The following is a 12,742-nucleotide window of genomic DNA, read 5'->3' on the forward strand; positions in this document are numbered from 1 at the left end:
TTCAGCTCAAGGCTAGTGCTCACCACTTGAGCCACAGCTCCACTACTGGCTTTTTCTGCTTATGTGGTGCTGAGGAATTGAACCCAGGGCCTCATGCATGCAAGGCAAGCACTCTACCACTGAGCCACCTTCCCAGCCCTGAAATGCATGTTTGAAATAGAAAATATACAGCTTTTCTTTTAGTTTGCCATTTCCTACTTTTGATACTAGAAGACTGTTTCAATAAGGAAAAGCCAGTAATTAAATATGGCAAAATTTCTGATACACTTATTTCAAAATATCATCTGTAATTTGATGGAATATTAACTGAGAGCAAAAGAAGTTCTGAATACAAATTCTGAACCTATAATTGCTATAGAAATTAAACTATTCTGTGATAGCATTATTAAACTCTATGGTACTTGTATTTTTGTGTTAATTCTTATAGCATATTTATTGTCTGAGCTCCCAATAGTGTTGACATTTGCATGGGTCGTTTCTGTTTTGACATGTTATGTAAGGATGAGTACGGAAAAATGATTTTGGCATTAAAGCCAAGCCATTCAGATTTATTTGCTCTTTATCAGCAAATACTTGCCCATCAGGATATGTTGACTGTGATAAAAATTACTTAACATTTAGAAAATGGCAGTGTGGTTAATAAAATTGGGTCATTAATTCAAAATATGTGTACATGTTTCATCATGGAAATAAATTTACTAAAATTCAAAAGTCATAAAAGCTATTAGCTTCCCCAGTTAAATTTGATGACACAGTGGAATGAATTTTGTACAAGTAATATCTACTTTGTACAATAAAGAAATAAATTTTTAGAGATTAAGTTAAAATTAAAAATTTAGAGATCAGTTTGGAATTGAATAGCTATTTCATCACATTTTACCTTTAACTAGTCAGTGAAGTCACAGAAAAATACTCAAGTAGAAAACCTAGTATGTAAAAGTGTAACCAAATAACTTATTAAATTCCATAGCACTACAAACAAATTGTAATATCTACTGATAAGACATAAATGGGACTAGGAATGTACCTCAATGGTAGAGTGATTCTTTAGCATGCATGAGGCCCTGGGATTGATTCCTTGGTACCACATAAACAAAAAATAAATAAAATGAATTTACAAAAAGATATAAATGTAAATATTGTCTTAAGGAGTGATGAAAATAGACTTTGAAATAGATTCAGAAAGGAAAACAACAAACATTGATGACAGACACCATCAACCTTTAAAATGTAAAAGTATATTCTTCATCATTAACTTTTACCCTGTTCTGCTCTCCCCTGCGTGCTATATAGAATGCTCAAATACATAACAGATGATGTCCTTCCTGAGAATCTCCCATTTTATTAGCTCTCTTTTATTTAAGCTATCAGTAGCATTTGATTGGACTGATCACTTATTCCTGAAATCCTTTCTCAATTTTGGTTATAAGAAATGATTCCAATTTCTAAATTTCTTCATATACCTCTCCTCTCAGTTGTCTTGTTTTACTCTACAAGATACCAACAGAATAGGGACATAGCTTAATTACTTTCTTACAAAGGCTTTAGTTTTCTCATTTTTGCTCAAAAACAGTGTTACATTAAAACAAAACTTTGTATAAGACTACAATAATTGAAATATGATGACAATTTATGCAAGCAATATACATTAGGGTAAGAACTGCCTGAGAATCAGAGAAATGTTGCTCAATTTCCAAATAAAGAAGGCAGCATTTTTTTCACTTGCTTGGAGTGGTCCAGGATTACAACAAAATGAACAGCTCTAGAACTGTGCTCACTGCCTCTACATCCACAAATTTCCTTCCTCATGTATCTTTAAATTCCTTGGTTCTATCTTCAAGGCTTGAATTTCCATCATCATCTTGAGCTTTCTTTTTCCCCCTTGTTTCTCAGTAATTACAGAACTATATACTCTGAAAGATGCCTCTCCAATGGAACAGTAGATGCAATATTTTTCTGTTTTATTGCTGAGTGGTGTTCTGTGTTCATTAAATGAATTAGACTAACGGACTCAAACCTCTTTTATCAAGAACAGACAAACGCATGAGACTTATCTCAAATTACCCAGCAAAATACTTGACTAGAATTGTGGCTTAAGTGATAATGCACCAGCCATAAGTGAAAAAGTCGAAGCTCTGCATTAAAGCCCTTCTACCAGGAAGAAAATAGAAGAGAGAAAAGAAAAGGAAATCTTTTGCAGTGAAAAAGTAGTAGATAGGTAGATAGAAAAATTGTAGGTTTTAAAATGGACTACGTAATACACACAGATATTTACCACTTCAGATATACTATCACAAATTTACATAATAAAAATTCTTTAATATTGCATGTCTCTTTGGAAAAAATTAGATATGGACTTCCTGATATTTAGAGTTTTCTATATTTAGCCATATATGATAATAATTCTTCTGTAAGCATTAGAGTAGTTAGAGAACTAATGAGCTATTAGATACTTCTGTTGTGTTCAAAAGTTTCCAGATTTTCAAAATTTTAATGCTATAACAACAAGAAAATTGTTATTATATTGGCAACAGATACTAAGTAATAATTATTGGTATAAGGATATATAAGTGTGTGGTTTTAGTTACATACAAAATACTTTTTAATCAATTAAATTCTTTAAAGGTCACATCATACATAGTTTTATTATTTAGGAAATTTGTTTTATAATTGTGAAAATACTGTACAGAGGGGTTACAATTACATGAGCAAGGTAATAAGTACATTTCTTATCAATCATTGTTGCCTCCTCCTTTGTTTTTCTCTTACCATGCCTTCTACCTCCCTTCCTTCCCCTCCTCCCCACCCCTTTACCCCCTTTTCACCCCTACGCCAAAGTTGTAAAGTTCGTTTTTCAACATAACATCTTGTACATCTCATTGTTGCAATGGGTCAACCTGTATCCCTATTTAAACAATTTGTTTTTTTCCTTCTGCTCCACAAATTATACTAACATCAAATACAGTGAAAACAGGAGTTATACCGTGGGGGAGGAACATACAAAGCAACAAAAACAAATCATGTTATAAATAAGTTAGGAGATTTTTGATTTTTAATTATATGAATTTTAAATTTGAAAATTAGGATTCAATCCATATAAAAAGCTTATTATTGAATATATTTTTGTTGATTTTGGAGTTGGAAGTTAGGGCTGGCACAAACCATTTAAGCCACTTCTCCATCTCTTTTTCAGTTTGTTGTTTTGGAGAGGTAGTCCAGAGGTCATTTCTGCCCAGGCTGTTCTTGAATCACAATCCTCTACATTTCAGCCTCCTGAAAAGTAAAAATTATTAGACATTAGCCATTGGTTCCTAGTTATTATTGAAGTAATTTAGTTGAAGATCACTGCCAATAATCAAGTTTTTCTTTTTTTAAAATTTTAGTGCTCAGGGAGGATGTATATCTCACATACTTCCAGAATTTTTGTTTGAGCCGGATGATTATAGGAGGTGGCGCAAAATAATGGTAAGAAAACAATGTCTAGGAAGCATCGATACAGTTATTGAATTTGTTAATATTGTAGTCTTTATTAAAAGGTTCTATTTGGAAGTTGTTGATGTTTATATATGGAACATTCCAATGTTTAATTCTCTTTGAGTAGCTCATGTTATTTTGTGTGTGCATTCATCTAAAAATCTATTGTTCTATGGAAAACTATGATTATGTGACTTTCCTAAACATAGTTGCTGTTAGAAGAGGCTTTGTAAATAGAGTGGTATGAGTTTATATAAATTTCAAGAATGTATATCTTCAATTTAACCACCATGTACTGCTTCCTTACTTCAGTTTTAGGAAAGAATAGGGACAAATTAAGTAAGACATATGTAGTTACTCAAAGTATACAGTTTATTTTATGACAATCTATTGAGGAAGGATATAGCTTTTAAGGGGGTCAAAGGCCTAAATGAGTGGGCTTTAGTAATGGTGCTGTCACTATACTTACCACATGACTTGAGAGAGCCATGGAGCTATTTTTCAGCCCTAATTTTTCTTTTTCTCATTTTTTTTGCTCATCTTGGGGCTTGAATTCTGGGCCTTGGCAGTGTCCCTGACCTTCTTTGGCTCAAGGGTAGTGCTCTATCCCTTGAGATACAGTACCACTTCTGGCTTTGTCTGAGTAGTTTATTGGAGATAAGAGTCTCATGGACTTTCCTGCCTGTGTTGGCTTCAAACCAAGATCCTCATATCCCAACCTCCTGAGTAGCTAAGATTATAGGTGTGAGCCACCAGTGCCTGGCCTAACTACATTTTTATGGGTCAGTCCAAAGGTCTGGTTCTTTTTGGCTTCAAGGCTCAATGGAAGCTTGCATCTTGTTCTACCTTGTCTAATACAGAATGAGTAGTAGACAGGGAAGAAGTGTGGAGTGATAATCAATGGCCTAAAGGAGTGACTTCATGCTATGGAATATTAATTCTGTTGATAATGTATACTTTTGGCATATGATAGCTAGAGCTATTGATGCATATATGAAAAGGGCATGAAATTTTTTGTAAATGAATTCTTCTTCTATGTAGCTAAATTTACATTTACATTTGCCTCAAATGTTAATTTGTGTTATAATATTTTATTTCTTTTCTAAATGTAATATTTTATTTCTTGAAGTCTTCCCCTGATTCCAAGGTTCTGCGTTCCTCTACACCCATGGAGAAATATTCTGTAACTATAGATATGAAAAAGTTTGAAGGCTGGAGTAAATGGGCATGGACAGATGTTTTCCTGCAGACATACAAGGTAACTCTCCCATTCTTGTTTGATGTAATTTGCTTTATTCACATGAAAAGTATTTTGGCTCAAAAATAGGCAATGCTTACTCTGTGTGTAAATACTGAAAAATGAATGGTTTAGCTTTTCTATGTATCTGTGTTCTCCGGAAAGTAAAAGAGCAGGTAAAAGAGTAAGGGGGGACGAGGAAATATATTTAAGGATGTCACTTGAAAGGTACATCATTTCCATTTCATATTCCATTGGTCAGAATTTCATCATTTCACTAAATTTTATTATTCCTCACAAAGTACCATGTTTTTTGCTGAATGACTACATCTTTGGAGTTGATGGAGAGAGAGGTCAAGGATGACAGTTTCTTACTTGGTAATTAAGTAGAGTTTGATTCCAGTCAAGACTAGGGGAAAACAGGACTTGTGGGAAAGAGGTTGCAGAAGGTATGGCATGTCAAGACACCATGATAAATTAATTTCGCTCCTGCTGTACTGAGAGTATATGCATTAGTCTGTAGAAAGACTTAAGGTTGCAGCACAAATTTGAGGTTTTTCTTCATTGCTTTGGTGGTAAAAGTCATAGGAAAAATAAAGATTGCCTTAGGTCATTTATGTGTTGTGTTGTTCCACGTATTCTATTTATAGCATGGGTTGCTCCAGCCATATATTAAGCAGAAATGGATTGACAGTTTCATATGAAAAAGAAAATAATATTGCTTAAGTATGTTTCAAAGAATAAGTGGAAGTTTGTGATTTTTCCAAATATCATTTTAGATTCTGTCACATATTGAAAGCTGGTGCATACATCAGAGGATTCCATTTATTAGTTCTTCCTAGTTACTGGAGTAACAGGATATAGCTTATTTCACCAAATTTCATTATGCATTGATTACTTCTGCTTCTTAAATCTGTATATTTAATTGTAATTGTTCTGCATTACATTTTCAAATGACAAAAATGAATTTGTAATTAAAAAATGATAGGTAATGAAAGCATAAAATGTGGAAAACATTTGTTGGGCACTGATGACTCATGCCTATAGATCTAAGGATGATGGTCCAAAGTCAGCAAGGGAGAGAAGTCCTTGAGATTATGAACTTCAATTAATCACCAAAAGCTGGAAGTGGAACCGTGGCTCAAGTGGTAGAACCCTAGGCATGTCAACAAAAGGTCAGAGGGACAGTGCCCAGGCCTTGAGTTCAAGCCCTAAGATAGGCAAAATAAGTGGAAAACTCTAACAGAACCCTCAAAGACAAAATATCATTCTAAATGTAAGTACAGTAAGGAGGAATCTGTACTAAAAGATCTAAATATGATGGTAGTTTATACAAAACTTGGGAGCAAATATGATCAGAGATAAATAGCTGAAGAAGTTTTACCATTTGCTTTCTCATTTGTTTCCAGTGTACTGTCACAAGTCTTTTCTACAATAAGATATTTTCAAATAAAAAGTCTTTCTTAGTAAACATTTTCTCCAAATTAGTTTAAAATCTGTGTAATAAAATCAAATTATTTGTTGCTGTGGGTAGGTGAGACCATGAAATCTTCAGACATTACTTACAGTTGTATTTGCATGACTGAGGTAACCAGAAAAATATTGAACAGGTACTCATTAAATGACTTACATAACTGTAACCCCTCTGTATATCAACTTTACAATAAAACTTAAAAAAAGGGGAAAAATAGCATGGGACTCATTGTTTCCCCTGTAGTTGGTGCTCAGACATTTTGATTCTTATTTTTGGTTTTTAATAGTTTTTTCTTTATTCTCTTGGCATATGGCTATCATGTAACTTGCTTGTTGCTGTTATCAGTGTGCCTACTTAGAGTATTAGGTTTTCCTATTATACCTTTTCTAGTCTAAGATAGGTATCCATTCTTACTGAAATTGTCTCTAAAACAAAACAAATACATTCTAACCAAAAGTGCCACATGGATTTTTATGAATTAAGAGGGAGAAAGCCAACTTGTAATTTTCGAGATACCAAATATTGTAGCTCAGAGTATTTATACATCCAAAAACTATGTATTTGAACTATGTATTGTGGTCCTGAAATATGCATTTCTGTCTTCTCTATGACATTTTGTCCACACAGGTAAGATTTGGATAGATGAGTTGTTCCTATATGTGCTTTGGGTTTTTTTCCCATTATTTCAGGACAAGAGTCCATATTATGCATCATCATCTTAAATCCACCCATCCATACTGAGGATATCACCACTCTTTAAATCCTTCCTGAATACTTTCCTCTGTTGGACACTTCAGAACTGTAGGAAAAATAAGCTCATTGCTGACTGGATGCTAGTTCCGAATTTCCCATTCCCCATAGGCAAATACATGTTAGGAATGTTGTCCTTGCATCACCAGTAAACTTTGAATTTCAGCTTGCTGACATAGCTTAAGTAATAGCACAAAAGGCTTAGGGACAGCAAAGCATTGTGGCTCAAAGAGGAGATTCTAATGGGATGACTCTGCTGAGGGCCAGGCCCCCCACGGGGCACAGGGCTGACCTGGGCACCCCCACACTAGGGCTGTCTGCCAAATGCAGGAGCTCCGTTGTTCCACATCATAATGCAGCATGGCAGACAACAGGTGGAGGGAGAAGGGACACACACACACACACACACACACACACACACACACAAAAGAGTGGATTCCATTGTCCTACTCACTGTTCATACAATCCAGAAACATTCACAAAAGTTAAAGCCTCAAGCCAGTTGCATGTGACTGGCATCTGTAATCCTGACTGAGGATCACCGTTCAAAGCCAGTCCCAGCAGGGAAGTCTATGAGACTCTTACCTCCAATTAACCACCAGAAAACCGGAAGTGACACTGTGACTCAAGGGGTAGAGCACTTGCCTTGAGCTGAAGAGCTCAGGAACGGTACTCAGACCCAGAGTTCAAGCCCCATGACTGACAAAAAAAAAGTTAAAGCCACAGAGCATGTACATTTGTACATTTCAGTAAAGGAGAAACTTCCAAGTCTTAGGATATTGTGGTTTTGTAGTTACATGGCATCCTCAGGGTAATGAATAGTCACTCATTACTTAATCCAGTATTTTAACAATGATATATGGCTTATTTGTTTGATTTCTCAATTAATTTGGATGTCCTACAAATTTACTTTTGCAAAGTCCTTGAGTTAATTATATAAAGATACATCAATTAAATATTAAATGATCAGACATCCCTAAATCTAAAAGTAAGAAACTAGCTATCTTCCTTCTAGGCAACATAGGTCTATTTGAAATGATTCTTCAGAAGAAGTATGTCAATAAATATTTTTTAGAGATTTATTGAAAATTTAATGATGAAAATTATTGTCTTCTTTCTGTGCCAGTGCATTGAAATAATATATAATCAAAAATTATCAGTGACATATTGCATTGAAACCCCTTTGTACAACAACTTAAAGATAATCCAGAATTGTCATTGAGCAGCAATAAGATAAATATAATGCCAAAGTTCATAGGGAAAAGATGTCATTGATGGATAGTATACAATACCTGTAAATATGTATCATTAGTAAGAGTTTTAAAAATTATCTTTAAATAGTTGTACAAAGGAGGTTCAAATCAGCATGTGAGTTTATGAGTACAATGCCTCTTGCTCACTGTCCCCTCTTTCATCGTTCTCTCTTATCTCCCCCAATCACATCCATTCCCTCAATTTTCCTAGTTTGTGATTTTCATTTTATTTCTAATATATGCTCAATTGTGATATAGCATAAATTTTGTTCCATTATGTGGGTAATCTATTACAAATCATTCACATTTCTTCAATCAGATCTTTTAAAAATGGAAATGTGAACCAAGTTTTATGAAGGCAGGAAAGTATAGAACACTAAAATTGATTTATCTAAGTTTGATTGATTACCTAGCACAGCTAATCCTCCTGTAATCCTCATTCTATTCATTTAACTCATACTTTATGTAGTTTTGATGTTGAGGAACATAATACATGCTCCAAAGATATATTTAATTTTTGTATGAATAAGTCTTGTTCTTTCTGTTTTTATTCTTTAGTTCTTTTTCTAGCAATTCATTTTTAGCATATTTGATGGAGCCTACTAGTCTGTAGCTTAGTGAAAACCAACAGGTCTTTCATCTTTGAGAATAAAAAAAATACTTCTATAGAATTAAGCTCTAAGAATGGTGGTTCTTTCTGTACCAGAAGCTACATTCATGCCTCTTGTGTGTCCAGCATTAAATCTGAGTTTTGAGTCAAGGTTCACTTGCAGACCTTGTTTCTTTTGCAGAGGAGATTTGACAGATAATAGATGATTCCTTAGTCAGATAAGATCATTAGACCAAAACATTTATCTCATCAGATATGCTCAGACATTTTTATCATTTAATGTTCCCTAGAAAAGGGTAAGAGTTCAAATGATTTATACTATAAAATGGATCTTAAAGCCCTCTTGAAACGTAAGACATTCTAGATGACATAACTGCCAGAATGAAAGAAGGCAGTTCTTTACACTTCTTCCAAAAATGCAGTTCACATTTTGTGGATGATGATTCTCACTAGACATCTGCCAGAAAAAAATTCAATGGGTAATGGGTTCTTGATGAAATTAAAAATAGTTCCCATGGTAAGAAGTGAAATAAAAACAGTTTAGGGACCCTGATATGTATCTTAATGATTTTTAAATTATCAGCATTTGGGACGGTAATTAGCAATTAGCATAGATATGTATACTGCTTAGAGAAGTGATTATTTTCCAAAGCAGTAATTTATATTCTTGACTATTAAAGTCCATTGGGATTCTCCTGGAAGCAGACTCTGAGACAAATATTTTAGCCCAAGTAGTTTTTTTTTCCCCAGAAGTGATCCCAACATGCATGAACAGTAGGGAATTGAAACAGAGAATATAAAGAAGGTAATAATAGATGTGGCTTCAAGCAAGTTTCTTATGGCAACCAGGGATCAATCTCCCAGAGTTCTATGGGAGACATTACAGAACATATCTAAGATTAATCCCTAGTGAATGCTGAGGAAATTGGAGTATTTAAACACTAATTTCATCATCATTTTCTGTGAAGAGTTGCTTCTGAGATCATTATCCTGTGGTGCTTCTGACTTGCTTTCTGCTTCCTTCATGTACTTCCACATACCAGAAAAACATACCTTTCCATGGGGAATTTGAAAGTCTTCACTATGTGCAGCTTTCAGAATGTTGAGGTGAATGTGGGATGGTTATGGATACTGATCATATTACTGTAATGATATTCATTTAAATTGTGCTCCTCACACCTATTTCAATGGGAACTATCTATTAAAGCTTTCAATTGTATTTTATTGTTTTGATTTTCTTTTTGAGACAAGATTTCACAGTGCAAGCCAGGCTGGCCTTGAACTCATCATCTTTCTGCCTTGGTCTGCCAAGTGCTGGGATTATAACTGTGTGCCACCATGGCCAGCTTTTTACATTTTGACTTTTTAGTTGTATTAGCTGGTTAACAAATGAGAAAAGCATCTAAAATTTGTGTGGTTGAAATGAACAGTTCTGTTCCCACATGTAGTTTTTTTAACCTAAATAATAGTGTGACATTCTATGGAACAAAAGTTATAGAAGTAAAATTCAGATATTCCTAATGTATATCTTAACTGTTCATTTACCTCTGAATTGATATATTTAAATAGCAAATATTGTCACCTTCCTTTATGTATCTACCTGTAATATTCTTTTTACTCAAATTCTAATTTGTTAGTTTTTTATTTGAGCCTAATATAAATCATCTTTTTCTCAATTTCAGGTGCTTGTGCTATCACGTATTGAACCTCATTATACCAATTCTGCACCTCACATACATAAACAAAACTCACCAAAAATAAATCCTTGTTTTGGATCCAGCAACATGTATTCTAATTCTGAGAGGATTTTACTCAGTTGGTTGAATACCAATTATGAGAATGTCCGACATATTATATGGAAAAAATCTCAGAAAGGTAAGAACTACTTGTTTCTTTGAAAAAAAAATTAATCAAAAATATAATATGACAGTGTTAAAGGACCTGAGATACCACCACACTGAACCTACATGGTCTCTAGATCTCACTCTAGCATTTATTTTGTGTGATTAAAAAATGGATGCCCTTTCAACATCTTCACCACTCAGTAGTAAAATGTACCTCTTTATTTTGAAGAATAAATGACAAAAGTATGTAAAGATGATATGGAAACGAAAGATGCCCTAATGGTGTTGATAGCAATTTCAACTGTACTGTTAGGCTTTTAGATATTACCACTAAAGTTTTGTGCATACTTAGTTAGATCAGGTGAAATTAAATGATAAATCTTCTTAATATGTTTATGAGGGTCATGTTAGACATCACTCAGCCCAATAATACTTCATGGATTTTTGGAGGATAAGTGATTTTAGGTTCATATACAGAGACATGTTATTATTCACAGATAGACCAACCCAAGTTCAGGTGAATGTGACTGAATTTGGTCCTTCCTGGGTGAGGCCCTATCAATTTATATTCAGAGAACCTTAAACTTTGCTGGAAATGTTCTATGTGTTAATGTAGCTTCACAATTGTTTTTAGTCATAAGCATGGGTTGTAATTACAACGAGTACATGGACATAGTTTCAATTCAGTTCTTTGCTCCTATTTATATGCACACTTGTCTTCAATATTATCTTCATTTTGACATGTAAATATGTAAATAATCTATCTTCATACTCAATTCTTAGAAGTTATTCCAAATGTTTGAGTTTGGTTTCAAGCCACATGCTGGTGGCTCATGCTTGTAATCCTAGCTACTCAGGAGGTTGACATCTGAGAATTGGGTTCAAAGCCAGCCCAGTTAATCACCAAAAAGTCAGAAGTGGAGCTGTAGCACAAATAGTAGAGTGTTAACCTTGAGAAAAAAAAAATCTCAGGGATAGTGGCCGGACCCTGAGTTCAAGCCCCAGGACCATCATACACACACACACACACACACACACACACACACACAGGTTTGGTTTCAAGCGAGACTTAATGATTAATTGTTCTTAAAGTTACTTACTTTAGAAGGAATAATGTCATCAAGACTAAAAAGGATAGGCTCCGTATGGTTACACACAACTGTAATTCCAACATTCAGGAAGCTGGAACACGGTGATCATAAGTTCAAGCCTAGCTGGAGCTACATAGTAAGACCTTATCTCAAATAAAACAGAAAGATCCATGCATGTTAATCTTGAAGGGTTTGCTGAATTTTTGTAAATAATGCTTATAGAGATATGCCTGGCTCATTTCCCATTTTTTGAGTACATTGAGTCCTATGACTTTGCCAAGCTTTTGGATTTCCTATTTCCTCATTTTGAAGTACAACTTATGCTTTATTTCCTATATTTATTAGCATCTTCTGCTTCAATATATTAAAGCTTTCTATACATGAGAGGCTCCTTCAGTGTACAAAAATAAATCAATTGGATGTGGGAACATTGGAAATAGTTATTTAGCAGGCCCAGCCATCCAGAGCCTTTTGAATATCAAGCTAAAATTCCAGGAATCCTTTTCTGTTCATCTTGGAGAATCATGGGAAATGACTAAGTTGATATTTGTTCTGGATTAAAGAGGATGGAGACTGAGCAACTCCAGCCAACACAATTGTTTCAGTACTGAAAATAGACTAAGGTGATTTAACCCTGGGCTAGTCAGTCAAACATAGTTTGGAAAGTTTCCTTTTCTAACTAACGACAATTGGAAGCTTTAAAAAATAAACAGAAATAAGAGTCATGTGTTTGCAACTATGGCATGTAGTGATTTGTTCTTTATTGTGAGGGTCAAACTATTTTCCCTGTAATAAATAGACATCATTTTTATGAAAGTATGCTTGGTAATATTGATCTGGTTTTTTTTCTTTTTTTTTTTTTGCCGGTTGTGGTGCTTGAACTCTGGGACTGGGCACTGTCCCTCAGCTCTTCAGCTCAAGGCAAGTGCTCTACTCGAGACACAGTGCCACTTCCCGTTTTCTGGTGGTTTATTGGGGATAAGAGTTTCATGGACTTTCCTACTTGGAC

The 12,742-nt window shown here is 34.4% G+C and overlaps 1 protein-coding gene across 1 annotated transcript in view; it reads left to right on the top strand.

Annotated features, from left to right (window-relative positions):
- The window catches only part of LOC105993453, a 147,459-nt gene that overhangs the window by 54,172 nt on the left and 80,545 nt on the right, over window positions 1-12,742 (top strand). The window contains 2 exon segments of the mRNA XM_013026725.1: window positions 4,604-4,732; window positions 10,481-10,673. Of these exon segments, the coding sequence (XP_012882179.1) occupies window positions 4,604-4,732; window positions 10,481-10,673 (322 nt within the window).

This window comes from Dipodomys ordii, unplaced genomic scaffold, assembly GCF_000151885.1.
Source record: "Dipodomys ordii isolate 6190 unplaced genomic scaffold, Dord_2.0 Scaffold96, whole genome shotgun sequence".
NCBI lineage: Eukaryota > Metazoa > Chordata > Mammalia > Rodentia > Heteromyidae > Dipodomys > Dipodomys ordii.